Source organism: Meyerozyma guilliermondii, genomic scaffold (assembly GCF_000149425.1).
Source record: "Meyerozyma guilliermondii ATCC 6260 scaffold_7 genomic scaffold, whole genome shotgun sequence".
NCBI classification, from domain to species: Eukaryota; Fungi; Ascomycota; class Pichiomycetes; order Serinales; family Debaryomycetaceae; genus Meyerozyma; species Meyerozyma guilliermondii.
The window spans coordinates 281,227-295,680 of record NW_001809794.1 but is presented as its reverse complement, the minus strand read 5'-3'; the positions used below and the strand labels follow the sequence as shown (position 1 = coordinate 295,680).

Genomic DNA, 14,454 nt, shown 5'->3' with positions numbered 1-14,454 from the left:
CCAACAACGTAGTATCGATGTATAAGCAATAGCTAGATTAATGACTGAAATGTATATTATACGCTCATCTTCATTTTGATGGGTCCATATGGGTCGTAGTCAACTATCTCAAAGTCTGAAAACGTAAAGTCGTCAATTGAAGTGATCTGATGTTTCCTCTCTTCCTTAATGTACAATTTAGGAAACTCGCGTGGAGTTCTTTGAAGCTGTTCTTTGAGCGCGTCAATGTGGTCGTTATACACATGAGCATCGCCCATTGTATGGATGAACTCACCACAATCCATATCTACAATGTGTGCGATCATCTTGGTGAGAAGTGCGTACGATGCAATATTGAAAGGCACACCCAAACCCATATCACAAGAACGTTGATACAACAAGCACGACAACTTGGGACGGCCAGCGTCTGGGAAGCTCACGTAGAACTGACAAAATACATGGCATGGAGGAAGAGCCATTTGAGCAAAATCTGGAGGGTTCCATGCAGACATGATGATTCGTCTATCGTATGGGTTTGTCTTTAACTTTTTGATAACATCCTGCAACTGGTCAAAGCCCTGACCACTATAATTGTCGTCACAAGTCTTATATTGAGCCCCAAAATGACGCCATTGGAACCCATAAACCGGACCCAAATCACCAACGCGACGGTCGGTCAAACCCAACTTGTCCAAGTACTCACGCGACCCATTTCCCTCCCATATCTTCACACCCTTTTCCGAGAGGTGGTTGGCGTCGGTATCGCCAGCAACAAACCACAAAAGTTCGTGAATAATTGCTTTACTGAACACTTTTTTGGTGGTTAATAGAGGAAACGAGTCATTAGATAAATCGAATCTGAGTTGCGGAGGAGCAAAAACCGACTTTGTTCCGGTGCCTGTACGGTCCGGACGGTGTTCACCGTGAGTTATGATGTGGCTGCACAAGTCCAAGTATGCTTGTTCGGCGGTATTAGAATGGGTCATGATGAGGTGAAGAACGATACGCGAATGAATCAACCGCGTTGGTCACGTGCGAAGATCGGACCTCTATCTCAATGTGGTCCACCACTGTGGTCTAATTCCACGGTGCCCCACGTTACCACGCGCGTCCTCCACTTTCCTGGACCAAGTCTCCATCTGAACGTTTGCACAATATCATTGATCGAATTGATCAAAATGACCCTCTTTTTCTACAAATCTTTTTTAAGCTACTTTTATTTTAAGCTGTATAGACTACTTACTTCTTCTCACCGAAGATAGCATCGGAGGCGGATTGAACAAACGACTTGTCGTTGTCAGAAGTTCCGTGACCAGCAGCATTGTCGGTCTTTCCGACAATCTTGTCCTTGAGGTGCTCTGGGGTAGATTTCTCAGAGTCTGGCTTCACAGCAGCGGCGGCTTTGTCGGTAACACTTTGTCTTCCTAAGTCTGACATTGTTGATTAATTGAGTTGATGATTGGTGAGGCCAGACCAATGCCCTTTTATAACCCTAAATACAGCCTCAACTTAGCAATGTTTGCTACTACTGTCATGCCTTGTGGTAGCAACGATGGAACGCTCGCCGCACCCGCCGCACCCATGGCGGGGCCTAACTAGCGGTGCACTGGGCGCAGTTACATGTGCATTCCACCACAGTGAAATCGGTGTTCCGTTGAGTTGCTACTTTCGTCATACTGGCTGTACCCATCGAAAGTACTTGAACCAATTAGGCTCAACCAAAACAACTTTCCCACTGGCAATGACGTGAGGTTGCGTTTTGCCTTCGGGATCAAACGACTCGAGGGTTCCACCACTCACCACTTTGCGGCCGCGCGCCTCGATTATTTTCGCCCGCAACACCACGGTGGTTTCAGGATCGGCTTCGTTTTCGAAATTAAGGGCCAATTGTGCAGTCACGCCTTTTGTGGAGGGGAGTCGAGGAAACCCACATGCACATAACCCCTCGTCTAAAAGCGTCGCCACCACACCATTATGGACGCGACCATCTTGACTAACTAGCTTTGACCCCAAATGGTAAAACCCCACAAATTCACCTTTAGTGGGATTCATGTAAATGATTGGATCAATTTCGAAAAGATTTGGGCCCATTAGAAGCCCACGACTAACGTAATTCTTCTTGTGTTGATGTGGGAACGTGTTGCTAGAAATCACTTGTTCCCATTCTGGGTCGTTTATCAACTCCTGAGCCTGATTACTAGACAAGATTTTCTGGGCAATATCCTCATTAATATGCTGTAATTTCGTATCACGGACACTCTTGCGGTACGGGAACGCCGCAAAACCCAACCCAAATGCCAATAGCGGCGTGGTGGTTCTGGTGATAAACCGAAGCATAAAGTTGTAGATTGAGTAATTTGCGAATGGTGGTTGGGAGGCTAATGTGCAGGAAGTTATACAGTACACCTCAGAAGACCACTGGGTAGTGACTACCAAAACTATGTTTGTGTACCTCCGTTCACTTCTCAATGCTAGAGCACGCAATTCTTCTCATCCTCCCAACTTCCTCATTTTATAATTTTTCATTTCGTATCTCTTTATCCTCTTTATCTTTCTCTCATCGCGAATTGAGATTCATGGATCACGTATAACGGACCATATACTCTCTGGTAGATGCGAAAAGCACCGTTCAGCAAAAACTTTCCGTCTTTGGACCGCAGGCGAGTGGGTCGTGCTGTGAGGCCCGTAGATTCATTGGTTTCTTCAGATATAGAGGTTCTTGAACGCAAACGAGACGACAACAAATCCACAAAAAATGCCACTCAAAGTGAAACCCACAAGATTATAGACCATCCATTGAAGCAGCATGACTTGAAACGTACAAATCAGTACGAGAGAACGATTAATCCGGAGGAATATGCCATAAAAATCAAAATTAAAGCAGTTTATCACGACGGTAAATCATTGAAAGATGATGAAGCGCTACTGTTTCGTGTCTCTTCTGACAATTCCAAGGTGTTTGTAACCCATAATGACAGTATAGTCGACAGTACAGTGTTCAGCAGACATGGAATCAAAGCTATAACGTTTGGAAATTCTCATAAAAGCATCTTGATCGAGATCCACGAGTCGAGTTATATCTTCATAAAGCATCTGAATAACGACACTTACTTGCATGATTATTTCAGCGGCACTGCCTTGTGGAAATTTAAAGGCCGGATCGCCGACGAACACCTAATCGATACAATGGCACAATTGGATTCACAGCGAAAGCGAGCCAACGGATCCAATGAAACTTCAGAAACTGAAAACGTCTCCAGGAACACGGAATTCTCTCCTGTAGCTCCACTGTCAGCGTATGGTATACCGTTGAGAAGATCTACTCGAGAAAGACGTCCGCCTTCTGGCAACAAGATGTATGTCCTGGAACCAATTGAAGAAACAGAAACTCCCGCCAAATTTAGCCCTCCACTCAGTTACAAGTTTCACGATAACAAGGTGTTCACAGTGACCCAAAATGATTTCAAAACTCTCTACAATAACGACTGGATAAATGATACAGTGATTGACTTTTTCATAAAGTATGACATTGACAAAGCAGTCCACAAGCTCAACAAGTTTAAGGTCAACGAGATCTATGCATTCAATTCATTCTTCTTCACAAAACTAATCTCAAGCGAGGAGTATTACGCCAATGTGAAAAGGTGGCTTAACAAAATTGATCTTATGCTGTTCCCATATATTTTAATACCAATCAATGAGAATCTTCATTGGTATGGATGCATCATTCGTGGTCTTCCCGAATTGTTGGAACGAAAGAAGAACGAGATCGACTTGACAAACGAAGCAGAAACCGAAGTCGCTGAAACCGAAGTCACTGAAACCACCGAAGTCACTGAGACTCCCTCCTCACCCAATTCTCAAGATATCCTTGAAGTACCCAATCCACAGGGTCGCAAACGAGCGGAAGTCTTCATTTTCGATTCCCTCAGCCAGCGTCATAATAACATCCACATCCCACTCAAACTGTTCATCATTGATTACTGCATGGATAAGCATAATATAGCTATTCGAAAAGATGAAATCAGAATCCAACATGCCAGAGTTCCTCGTCAGAACAACTTTAATGATTGCGGAATTCACGTCATATACAACATTAGAAAGTGGCTTGGTCACAGCACGGAAATCGAGAAGGTTTGGCGCAATTACCAGCGGGCAGCTTACCGCAGTTACTTTGTGGCAGAAGAGAGAAATAAAATGCGCCGTGAATTGATCGATTTACTATTGAAATTACACGAAGAACAAGTCCATGTGGATCAGGGAACTCACGAATCAGATGACGAAATAGAAGTAATTGAAGAGCTGCTGCGAAGTACATCTCAGGAAGCAAGTTCAAAAGAGACAGAGAAAGAAACAAAAACCAACCCAATAGAGCCAAAAGAAAGTGGATCGACAAAACCCAACTTGTATTCATCTAAAGAAAAGACAATCTCGGATATCATGAAATCTTTCGGACAGAAGCCTGAGAACGAAAGTCCTGAATCAACCACTTTGGATCCAAGACAGATCAAAAATCCTTTCATCAACTATCAAATACGAGAGATCTTTGCAGGGTTGTTGATAGTACCACTGATATACGAGATGATCAACAAGTTATTTCCAGACGCACAAGAAAAGGTATCAACCCAAGATTTGGAGAAGTTACAGAGATTGGCTACCAGCATTTCTTCTTTCGACCGTCAATCAGAGAAGAATACTAAAGATGTATTATCGCATTGGCAAACACAACTCAGTCAAAAGCTGGAGCAAAGGCGTCCCAAGGACGAGTCTTTTGTTATACGAGATGAAAACGACGACAAATTGAACCGAAGTGTTCATGATTTGAGCATCAAAGGCAGTTCTGACGACCTGCTTAGCGAGGTTCTGTTTCAGGCAGATTCTTCTACACCAAGCAAAACCTACGGGGACAAAAGCAGAAACGCAACCAAGCGAAGAAGACTCAACTCATAGTTTATAGTTGCATGGCCAATTGCAGGCCCATAATAGATTAAGTTCACTTTTTCGCAGCCCCACAAAAATGTCTCATACAAATTCCGGCAGGTGGACCAAGTGTGGTCGCGGAATCACAGATTGTCAACATTTACATTTCTACCAAGACATTACAACTCACAAATTACAAGCCCAGAGTTACCCATAATGTCTGAGAAGGATGCTCCAAGTGTCCTGAACGGACAGACTGAAAATGAAAGTGCACCCTCTTCTTTAGCACCTCCTCCTTTACCTGAAAGAAACCATCACACTGGGGTCGATACCAATATTCTAACCTATAGTTTGGAAGATAATCTTTCAACTATATCCATGATCAGACAGCACTCGTTATACTTGACTCCGATACTAAACGAAACTTCAGACTTATTTGGTGTCGCAGACTTACAGAATAAGCTTCAATTGTGGTTGGATGATATCGGCTCGGCATCGGTGGAAGCTTCGGAAGGTGACAGCTTCTGGAAGGAATTGTTGCTAGACCCAGTTTGGAGACCAGTAGGAGACAAGGCAGAGATAAGTCATGAGAACGAAGATAAGGAAGTGGGGGTTATTGAAAAGCACCTTATTTCTGGTATTGAAGACAAGTTGAGACCATTGGTTTACTTCAAAATACTTCAGATCCGCATAAAGTTACACAAGGAGAGCTACAACAATCTCCTTCGTAGGGCTATCAATTCGAATTCGTCCAGAGATGCTTATATTGACAGTCTTCAAGTCGACACCAATCTCACAGAAGTATTGAAAGTGTTCAACTATTACACCAACGAAGTCATATCAGCAAAAGGCGCCAGATTCGATGCAATGAACAATGACTCGGTGGCGAGCTCCAACGAGAGCTTTAGCAACTTACCTCCCAACAACTTCATAATCCATGTCAGCCAATTGATTGCAACCATGCCCAATCTCACTAACGAAGACACATTTTACCTCTTGTTGAAATTGAACAAATTGTTCATCAACCTCCTCAAAGAGGAATTTTTCTACAAAGCTAATCGAACTTTGGAGGACATTGTACCTGAAGTTTTCTTGCATATCACGAAACAAGGCATAAATCTCACAACATTTTTCAAGCGAGTGTTATTCAGTTTCTTTGCTGACAAGTTACCCTCGCAAACGGTATTGTTTAGGGTATTAGACTTTGTGGTGTTCGAAGGCTTTGATTTCATGCACCGTTTGTTTGCATTTGTTTTCACTATCAACAGCAACAAGATTTGTCTGCTTAATGGAGACGACCTTCAAACATACATATATTCTCCAGAATTTTTCAGTGCATTAGCTGAAAGTCTGGCATTTGAAGCTATCCTCATAATTGAGCCCACGATTATCAAATATGAAAATGATTACTACCTTCTCCATGCAAACTCGCTCAATGCAAATAACTTGGAGTTGACAAACCTCAAGGAAAACAACGACGATTTAATCATAAAGATACAAGAATTGAATCAACAACTTGAAAACTTGAGAACCACCCATACCGAAATTCTTAGCCAAAGTGACGACCATGACAATCAGTTGAACGAGGTTACTTCCAAGAACTCGCAACTTGCACAGCTCAAACTTGAATTGGAACAAAAGTACGAAAATCTCACCATGAAGGAGAACTTGAAGAATACAATCAAAGCCAATCGAGAATTTTCGCAGCGCAACAGTGAACTAGAGAAGAGTATTGAAAAATTGAAGAAGAAAGTTGACGAAAAGGCAGCAAAACTTGCAAAGTATACCACCTGAGGCAACTTGTTGCAACCTCTTTATCGTCTCTACGACTGCACATTGGCGACTTCGCACCATCTGCGATATCGTACCACTAATCAACATCATCATGACACAAACCGTAGGTATAATTGGAGCTGGGCTTGTAGGATGTCTTGCTGCTCTTGCATTTGCCGAGAAGGGCTTCGAGGTGAGCTTATTTGAGCTTAGAGACGATCCTCGAAAAGTAGATCCAGGTAATCTTCGGTCAATTAATTTGGCAGTTAGTGATCGAGGAATCAGGGCCCTAAAGTATGTTGATAACGATATGGCCGAGCGTGTATTGAAGCATGTGATCCCCATGTATGGAAGGATGATCCATGATACGACTGGAACGAAACAACAATCGCAAAAATATGGACTTTTTGGCGAAGGAATCAACTCCATAGACCGGTCATTTTTGAACAAATGTCTTTTGGACGAAATAGACAAGTCACTGATAAAGGTCTATTACAAACACAGGCTAATTGAGGTAGCTGGTTTGAAAGGCTCTTCTCCTACGGTAGTTTTTTCAACAGATGAGAACAAAAGGGCAACGTTTGACTTTGACTATTTGGTGGGAGCGGACGGAGCTCATTCTCAATTCAGGTACCAGATGCAAAAATCCATGAGAATGAACATCAGCCAGGACTATATCGATATGCAATATTTGGAGCTTTCTATCCCTCCTTCGAAAGATCAGGAGTCACCGTTCTCCATTGATGCTCATCATTTGCACATTTGGCCCCGCAAAAACTTTATGTTGATTGCATTGCCGAACGAGAATGGCTCGTTCACGGTGACGTTTTTCAGTCCTTGGTCGGTTATGGAACAACTCAAGAATGAGTCAGAATTTTTGCAATTTTTCAAGTCCAATTTTCCCGACGCTTACGACTTGATAGGCGAAGACAGTCTCAAGCATGCGTTCCACCATCATCCCCGGGGCTCGTTGATGCAAGTTGAAGTTTATCCCTACCACGATCCTTCAGGAAGAGCCATTTTGATAGGTGATGCTGCCCATCTGATGGTCCCATTCTACGGCCAAGGAATGAACTGTGGATTCGAGGATGTACGAGTCTTGATGGAACTTGTCGATAAACATGGTGCGGATGCTTTCAAGTTGTACTCACCATCCCGAAGAGACGACTTACGTACAATTTGCAAGCTTGCACTTGACAACTACTATGAGATGTCTTCGAAAGTGGTATCGAAAAAGTATCTTTTACGAAAGAAAATAGATGGAATACTTGGAAAATTGGCCCACGGAACCTGGTGGATACCTCTTTACACCATGATATCGTTCAGAGGAGATATCAACTACTCCGATGCTGTTGCCAGAGAGAAACGGCAAAGTCGTGTACTCAAAGGAATTGAGGTTGGGTTTTACACTGGAGCAATTCTAGCTGCCGCCAAAGCCCTTCATTGGTGGAAAAACAAATAATTGCATCAATAGAATCAAATATGGTCTTCATAATATGACACCCGTGCACCAGGAGGTTTCACGGCCATGAAAAATTTCAACACTTTTTCTAAGAACGAGCGGCGAATTTGGCTACACAAAAGTTACGCCGCAGCCCAAAGTCCACGAATCTCTTTTGCTAGAGAGACGTATAGGTTACCAACAACGTGAAATATTTAAAAGGTCCCTGTCTTCTGGTTTACCATGTTGAGATTAGTTGGAATCAGTCAAAGGGCACCCATCAGGTTGGGAATACCGGCGATAAGAACTTTCCAAAGTTCGACCAGAGCATATGATGACAAGCCACAGTCGCCATTAAAGGTATTTTTTGACACTTTCAAGTCAGAAGTCAAGAAATCAAGTGAACTTCAGCAAAATATCAAGGCACTTCAAGATGAGACCGGTCGGGTTGCCGATTCCGATGCGTTCAAAAAAGCTAAAGAGGCGTTCGACAAGGCCCAAAAGGGTAGTTCTGCCGCAGGAAAAGTTGCAAGAAAGACAGCAGAGGCTGTTGGAGAAGTGGCTGTGAAAGCATGGGATTCTCCAGTCGGTAAAGGTGTTCGTACAACCGTGCGGACCAGTGCCGATGTAGCTGACCGAGCATTCGAGCCTGTCAGAAAGACACAAGTGTATAAAGATATGTCTGATGTGATTGACGATGGGTCCAGTACGTCGTATGGAGGATTTTTGACGAAAGAACAGAGAGAAAAATTGAGAAAGAGAGAGTTGGAGATGAGACAAAAGCAGGGTGGATGGAAACCAGTCAAGGAGAACTTGGAAGCTGGAGGAGAGCTCGTGGCCACGGAACATAAAGCCAGTGGACCCAAATTTTCCGAAAGATTTGAAAAGTTGCAACGAACTCCAATTGGTAAAGTATTCTTGTACATCAGAGAAAAATGGGAAGAATCCGAAAACGGGTTGATTGCACTCATCAGAACCGTGGTGGAGAAAATCACCGGTTTTTTTGCCGAAACAGAGCAAGCCAAGGTTATTAAGCAGCTTCGTCAAATCGATCCCAGCTTCCGCATTACAGACTTTACCAGAACTTTGACCAACTACATTGTTCCTGAGCTCTTGGACGCATACATTAAGAACGACGATAAAGTCCTCAAGCAATGGCTTAGCGAAGCACCATTTAATGTATGGCAAGCCAATAATAAGCAGTTTGTCCAACAAGGACTCTTCTCCGATGGTCGCATTTTGGACATTCGTGGAGTTGACATTGTTACCTGCAAAATGCTTCAACCTAATGAGATTCCTGTTGTGGTGGTGAGCTGCCGTGCCCAGGAAATCCATCTTTTCCGTAAGGCCAAAACTGGAGAAGTTGCAGCCGGAACTGAAGACCACATTCAATTGAGCACTTACGCCATGGTGTTCACGAGAATACCCGAAGAATTGGACAACAGCGTCACCGAAGGCTGGAAAGTGTTGGAATTTGCCAGAGGAGGCTCCAGACCCTTCCATTGATGTATATAGCAAACCAACTTTCGCACCACCTACTGTAACTTGATTGTAGCTGATTTTCAATTCCTGCACACAACGGTGCACCGGGTGCTCATTCACGTCGGATTTGATTTCGTGTCGTTCGTTGTTCACCATGTCCGATGTTATCGCATCCAAGGAAGAAGTTCTGGCGGTTTTCGGCAAGCTAAAGCAGAACCCGGCCAACCAGGTGTGTTTTGACTGCCTGAACAAAAACCCAACATGGTCGTCGATTCCTTTTGGAATTATGCTTTGTTTGGAATGTTCTGCCGTTCATCGTAATCTCGGTGTTCATGTTTCGTTTGTTAAATCACTGAATCTTGACTCATGGCAGAGAATCCAGCTCCGTCACTTTAAGTTTGGTGGCAATTCTACGGCAAAAGAGTTTTTTATGAAAAATGGTGCTTCACAGTATGTGTCTCGAACCAACGGTGTGGACGCTACAGCGAAATACACTTGTAATGCCGCCGTGAAATACAAGGAAAAATTGAAGCAGAAGGCACAACTGGATGCAATTAAACACCCAGACATCGTCACCATGGAAGATGCTTCTGATTCCATCTCCATTAGTGAACCTTCAAGTGCCACCGGTTCCACCGATGATTTCTTTTCCAACTGGACAAAACCAGTTGCCACATCGAGGAGCGCCACTCCTGGTGTCAATGGAGACAGCTCATCAATCGTTTCTGGAGGAAGCACCGGCAGTGGAGTTGGTACTCCCACCAGTGAACCTTCCAAGCCAACCACCAGCGCCAGTGCATCTCGTCGCTTGGCCAGTAGAACTGCCGCTGGCAACGCCAAGAAGTCTATTTTATCATCCAAGGGTAGTGGGCCCCGTAACTCAAGACTAGCAGCACGTAAGATCAATAAGCAAGAAGATATCGATTTCGAAGCCATCGAAAAGAAGGCGAAAGAAGAGGCAGAGGAAGCAAAGAGATTGGGATACAAGCCAGAAGAAACCGAATCAACAGAACCGCTAAAGTCTTCGAGTGTTCCTGCTGAATCCAAACCATCGGGATTGTCATTATCGTCTAGAAAGGACTCCAATTCCAGTGCACCAGCACCTGCCATCAAAGAAACAACTCAACAATTCCAAAAATTAGGATTTGGAATGAGTAAGGGTGCCAACACCAATGCGTCAGAGACGGGCAAGAAATACAAGGAGGTGAAATACACAGGAGAGGTCAGCAATAAGTATGGAACTCAAAAAGGAATTTCTTCGGATGAGTTCTTTGGTCGTGGGCCGCGGTTTGATGAGAACGCCAAGAGAGAAGCACAAAGCAAGTTGCAGGCATTTGGCGGTGCTCAATCGATCTCGTCGGCATCGTACTTTGGAGAAGACGAACAACAAGCCGAAATGGGCCGTGGTCGTAGTGTGAGTGGAGGATTTGGCGATTTGGAAAATACCGCCAGAGAGTTTGCATCACGATTCAGCGGCAACACAAACCAAGATATGGAGGTTTTGAAAGATGCGTTGGAAGAGGGTGCAAACAAGTTGGGAAGTTATTTAAGAGACTTCTTGCGTTAGGAGTACAATACAGAATATTACAGCGTAGCAATGACGTAGCCAGAGCTTAAAGTAGCGGCAGCATTTTGCAGCCGGTAGAATGCCGATCCCTGTCAAGTTTCCTGCACCGGATTATACTTCAAAGTTCATGCACGGCCTGTATACATTGCTGTCTTCTCCACACAAGGTTGCTGATGGGGTGCTTTTACCCCGGCAAAGGAATGATTACGGAAGCATGCATTATGCATTTATTCAGTTGTATTGTCGCCGAGATCTCGAGATCATACACGAGGGTACACGAGCATACATTATCGTGCTGCGATCGATCTTAAAAAATCCGGCCGGAAAAAATTTTAATGTCCCAAAAATAGTACAAGTTTTTGGATCATCTGCAGCAAGTTTGCACCAATGATCAGTTTTCTAAAGCGTATTGTGATGTGCATTCTACATTATTATTTTCTTGTCTTTCCACAACTGTTGGGCGCACAAGCGTTTCTCCAACAACGCCTCCGCTACCATTATGCGCCATATATGCATGTAAATTGGGCGAAATCCACCGAGAACTCACCGACGTAATTCTGGTGTTTGGTGTACGGCTTGAGAGTTCGGGCAATTACTATGTGAGGTTTGGATGTGTCGCGCGATTTTTCGGGCTGGTAAGCTGCCAAGCAAGACATCATGACGTAATGGTGCAGCACGGAAGTCTATGGAGGGTCACTCCAGAAAATGGCCTGGAAAAAAAAGTTCAGTGTGGGGTTTACGAGACTGCCCCACCATTTCTATCATGGAGTTTTGGCTTCAGCTTTACTTGTAGGAACTTGTGGCCGTGCCTTTATCTCGACTACATCGCATACGGCTTCCGTCAATTCCGCAGCCGTAATGGCGGGGTACTCCAGAAACCTACCCCACCTCTGGAGAGCGTCCCCTGGTGCTGTGCATCGCGTCTGTCAGAGCCGCATGCATTATGCGCACCATATGCCGGACTTTATTAGGTTAACCCAGCAAGTTGCCAAACCCGGTCAAATTGTGGGACTATATAAAAGCCCGCACCGTCGCTATCATTTGTCAGCTGTGAGCTTTAGAGGTGTTCAGTTATTTTTGATCTGTCTGTCGCTATTAATTTGAATCCTAGTAGACGTGTTCCCAATACTATTAGGAACCTCTAACTGGCTTATTGTGACATTTTTATCCGAATAATTTCGAGGTCGATATTTGCTGTTTACCAAGCATTCTTCGACAACTCGGGGTTGACATTTTTCTTAGCGGCGAATATTTTTTTCTCGCATAGCAATCTTGACGCACTTGATTCAAAGCTCGTATCCGCTATATAAAGTCCGGATTTACTAATTATCCGTGATGACAGAACCAACAAATCCCAACCAAGATGGGCTCTTTGAGCACACCAGTTCTTCCTCGAGTGTGGCTGAGAAACAAAAGAACACTTCTGATGTGGATTCCACTCATTCCAGAAACGTGGAAGCTGGAGGTGGAGAGCGTGGTAATATTTTATCACAATATTCTGAAAAACAGGTGATGCAAATGGGTCGTAATTACGCCTTGAAACATGACTTGGATGCCGATTACTTTGCTAGGGCTGCTGCCTTGGCTAGATCTCCTGGAGATTTCAATTCTATGCCATTCTTGACCGAAGAAGAAAAGATTGGCTTGCATCAAGAAGCTACTAAGAAATGGCACGTTCCAAGTAAATTGGTTCAGGTCATTGCTGTGGGTTCCATGGCTGCTGCTGTCCAGGGTATGGATGAGTCTGTTATTAATGGTGCTACTCTTTTCTATCCACTTGCTTTCGGATTGTACGAAAAGGTGGATGGAAAACTGGTTTTCAAAATGAAAAATGCCGATCTTATCGAAGGTTTGGTCAATGGTGCACCTTACCTTTGTTCTGCTGTTATCGCTTGTTGGATGAGTGATTTCATCAATAGAGAAATCGGTAGAAAGGGCACTATTTTCTGGACCTGTTTTATTTCTGCAATTACTTGTTTTTGGCAAGGTTTCGTCAACAATTGGTACCATTTATTCATCGCTCGTTTCATGCTTGGATTCGGTATTGGTATTAAATCGGCCACAGTTCCTGCCTATGCTGCTGAGTGTACCCCTAAACATATTCGTGGTTCCTTGGTGATGTTATGGCAATTTTTCACCGCCGTGGGTATCATGTTTGGTTATGTTGCAACCCTTGCATTTTACTATGTTCCGGATCGTGGAATTGGTGATGGACTTAACTGGCGTTTAATGTTGGCTTCAGCTATGATCCCTGCCGTCATTGTTTGTTTCCAAATTCCATTCGTACCCGAATCTCCCAGGTGGTTGATGGGTAAGGGTAGACATAAGGAAGCATTTGAATCTTTGTGCCAATTACGTCATGAAAAAATGGCAGCTGCCAGAGATACGTTTTATCAATTTGTTTTACTTCAAGAAGAAGGTTCTTATGTCGGAGTTCCTACTTACAAGCGTTTGATTGAAATGTTCACCGTTCGCAGAAACAGAAATGGTGCTCTTGGTGCGTGGGTTGTAATGTTCATGCAACAATTTTGTGGTATTAACGTTATTGCCTACTACTCGTCTTCTATTTTCATCGAGGCAGGATTCGGTGAAGTTTCTGCCATGCTTGCTTCGTGGGGTTTCGGTATGATCAACTTTGTGTTTGCTATTCCAGCATTTTTGACCATTGATAAATTTGGAAGAAGAAACTTGTTGTTGACCACTTTCCCCTTGATGGCCATTTTTTTGATCATGACTGGTGCTGGTTTCACCATCGACTATAACGATAGAGGAAAGAACGCCGTGATTATTCTCGGTATCTACTTGTTCTCTGCCGTCTACTCGTCTGGTGAAGGTCCAGTTCCATTCACTTATTCCGCCGAAGCATTCCCCTTATACATTCGTGACCTTGGTATGGGGTTCGCTACTGCCACCTGTTGGTTCTTCAACTTTATTTTGGCTTTCTCGTGGCCAAGAATGAAAAATGCCTTCCACCCAACTGGTGCCTTTATGTGGTATGCCGGATGGAATATTGTTGGGTTTTTCTTGGTGTTGTGGTTGCTTCCCGAAACTAAGGGCTTGACCTTGGAGGAATTGGACGAGGTGTTTGATGTACCACTCAGAAAACATGCGGCCTACCAAACCAGAAGTTTTTTTAATGGATTTAAGAGAAACATTTTGCGCCAGAACGTCGACAAGTTGCCTCCATTGTACGCCCACCACAGATTGGCTGTTACAAACGAAGCGTGGAACGACAAGACTGAGGTGTCGCACGTTGAGTAGTTATTTTTTAAATTCTATATAATATGTGAAT

The 14,454-nt window shown here is 43.8% G+C and overlaps 10 protein-coding genes across 10 annotated transcripts; 6 read left to right on the top strand and 4 right to left on the bottom strand. All coding sequences in view use genetic code 12, as the record gives it.

The window, feature by feature from the left end:
- Nucleotides 1–56: 56 nt before the first annotated feature.
- On the bottom strand, nucleotides 57–965 carry CDC21 (thymidylate synthase; the record flags this gene model as incomplete). The annotated part of the gene is made up of 1 exon (XM_001482263.1): nucleotides 57–965. One exon carries the CDS (start codon nucleotides 963–965, stop codon nucleotides 57–59), a length of 909 nt encoding a protein of 302 aa, XP_001482313.1.
- A 253-nt stretch (nucleotides 966–1,218) lies between these two features.
- WH11 (Wh11p) lies at nucleotides 1,219–1,416 on the bottom strand (the record flags this gene model as incomplete). Its single annotated transcript, XM_001482262.1, has 1 exon — nucleotides 1,219–1,416. The coding sequence occupies one exon, from the start codon at nucleotides 1,414–1,416 to the stop codon at nucleotides 1,219–1,221; it is 198 nt and encodes a 65-aa protein (XP_001482312.1).
- Nucleotides 1,417–1,650: 234 nt separating this feature from the next.
- PGUG_05331 (uncharacterized protein) lies at nucleotides 1,651–2,316 on the bottom strand (the record flags this gene model as incomplete). The annotated part of the gene is made up of 1 exon (XM_001482261.1): nucleotides 1,651–2,316. The coding sequence occupies one exon, from the start codon at nucleotides 2,314–2,316 to the stop codon at nucleotides 1,651–1,653; it is 666 nt and encodes a 221-aa protein (XP_001482311.1).
- A 276-nt stretch (nucleotides 2,317–2,592) lies between these two features.
- On the top strand, nucleotides 2,593–4,929 carry ULP3 (SUMO protease; the record flags this gene model as incomplete). Its single annotated transcript, XM_001482260.1, has 1 exon — nucleotides 2,593–4,929. The coding sequence occupies one exon, from the start codon at nucleotides 2,593–2,595 to the stop codon at nucleotides 4,927–4,929; it is 2,337 nt and encodes a 778-aa protein (XP_001482310.2).
- A 186-nt stretch (nucleotides 4,930–5,115) lies between these two features.
- Nucleotides 5,116–6,693, top strand: PGUG_05329 (uncharacterized protein; the record flags this gene model as incomplete). Its single annotated transcript, XM_001482259.1, has 1 exon — nucleotides 5,116–6,693. The coding sequence occupies one exon, from the start codon at nucleotides 5,116–5,118 to the stop codon at nucleotides 6,691–6,693; it is 1,578 nt and encodes a 525-aa protein (XP_001482309.2).
- A 91-nt stretch (nucleotides 6,694–6,784) lies between these two features.
- BNA4 (kynurenine 3-monooxygenase) lies at nucleotides 6,785–8,134 on the top strand (the record flags this gene model as incomplete). The annotated part of the gene is made up of 1 exon (XM_001482258.1): nucleotides 6,785–8,134. The coding sequence occupies one exon, from the start codon at nucleotides 6,785–6,787 to the stop codon at nucleotides 8,132–8,134; it is 1,350 nt and encodes a 449-aa protein (XP_001482308.2).
- A 222-nt stretch (nucleotides 8,135–8,356) lies between these two features.
- On the top strand, nucleotides 8,357–9,619 carry TIM44 (protein translocase subunit; the record flags this gene model as incomplete). The annotated part of the gene is made up of 1 exon (XM_001482257.1): nucleotides 8,357–9,619. The coding sequence occupies one exon, from the start codon at nucleotides 8,357–8,359 to the stop codon at nucleotides 9,617–9,619; it is 1,263 nt and encodes a 420-aa protein (XP_001482307.1).
- Nucleotides 8,510–9,751, bottom strand: PGUG_05326 (uncharacterized protein; the record flags this gene model as incomplete). The annotated part of the gene is made up of 1 exon (XM_001482255.1): nucleotides 8,510–9,751. One exon carries the CDS (start codon nucleotides 9,749–9,751, stop codon nucleotides 8,510–8,512), a length of 1,242 nt encoding a protein of 413 aa, XP_001482305.2.
- GLO3 (ADP-ribosylation factor GTPase-activating protein) lies at nucleotides 9,750–11,162 on the top strand (the record flags this gene model as incomplete). The annotated part of the gene is made up of 1 exon (XM_001482256.1): nucleotides 9,750–11,162. The coding sequence occupies one exon, from the start codon at nucleotides 9,750–9,752 to the stop codon at nucleotides 11,160–11,162; it is 1,413 nt and encodes a 470-aa protein (XP_001482306.2).
- Nucleotides 11,163–12,497: 1,335 nt separating this feature from the next.
- HGT19 (Hgt19p) lies at nucleotides 12,498–14,423 on the top strand (the record flags this gene model as incomplete). The annotated part of the gene is made up of 1 exon (XM_001482254.1): nucleotides 12,498–14,423. One exon carries the CDS (start codon nucleotides 12,498–12,500, stop codon nucleotides 14,421–14,423), a length of 1,926 nt encoding a protein of 641 aa, XP_001482304.2.
- Nucleotides 14,424–14,454: the final 31 nt, after the last annotated feature.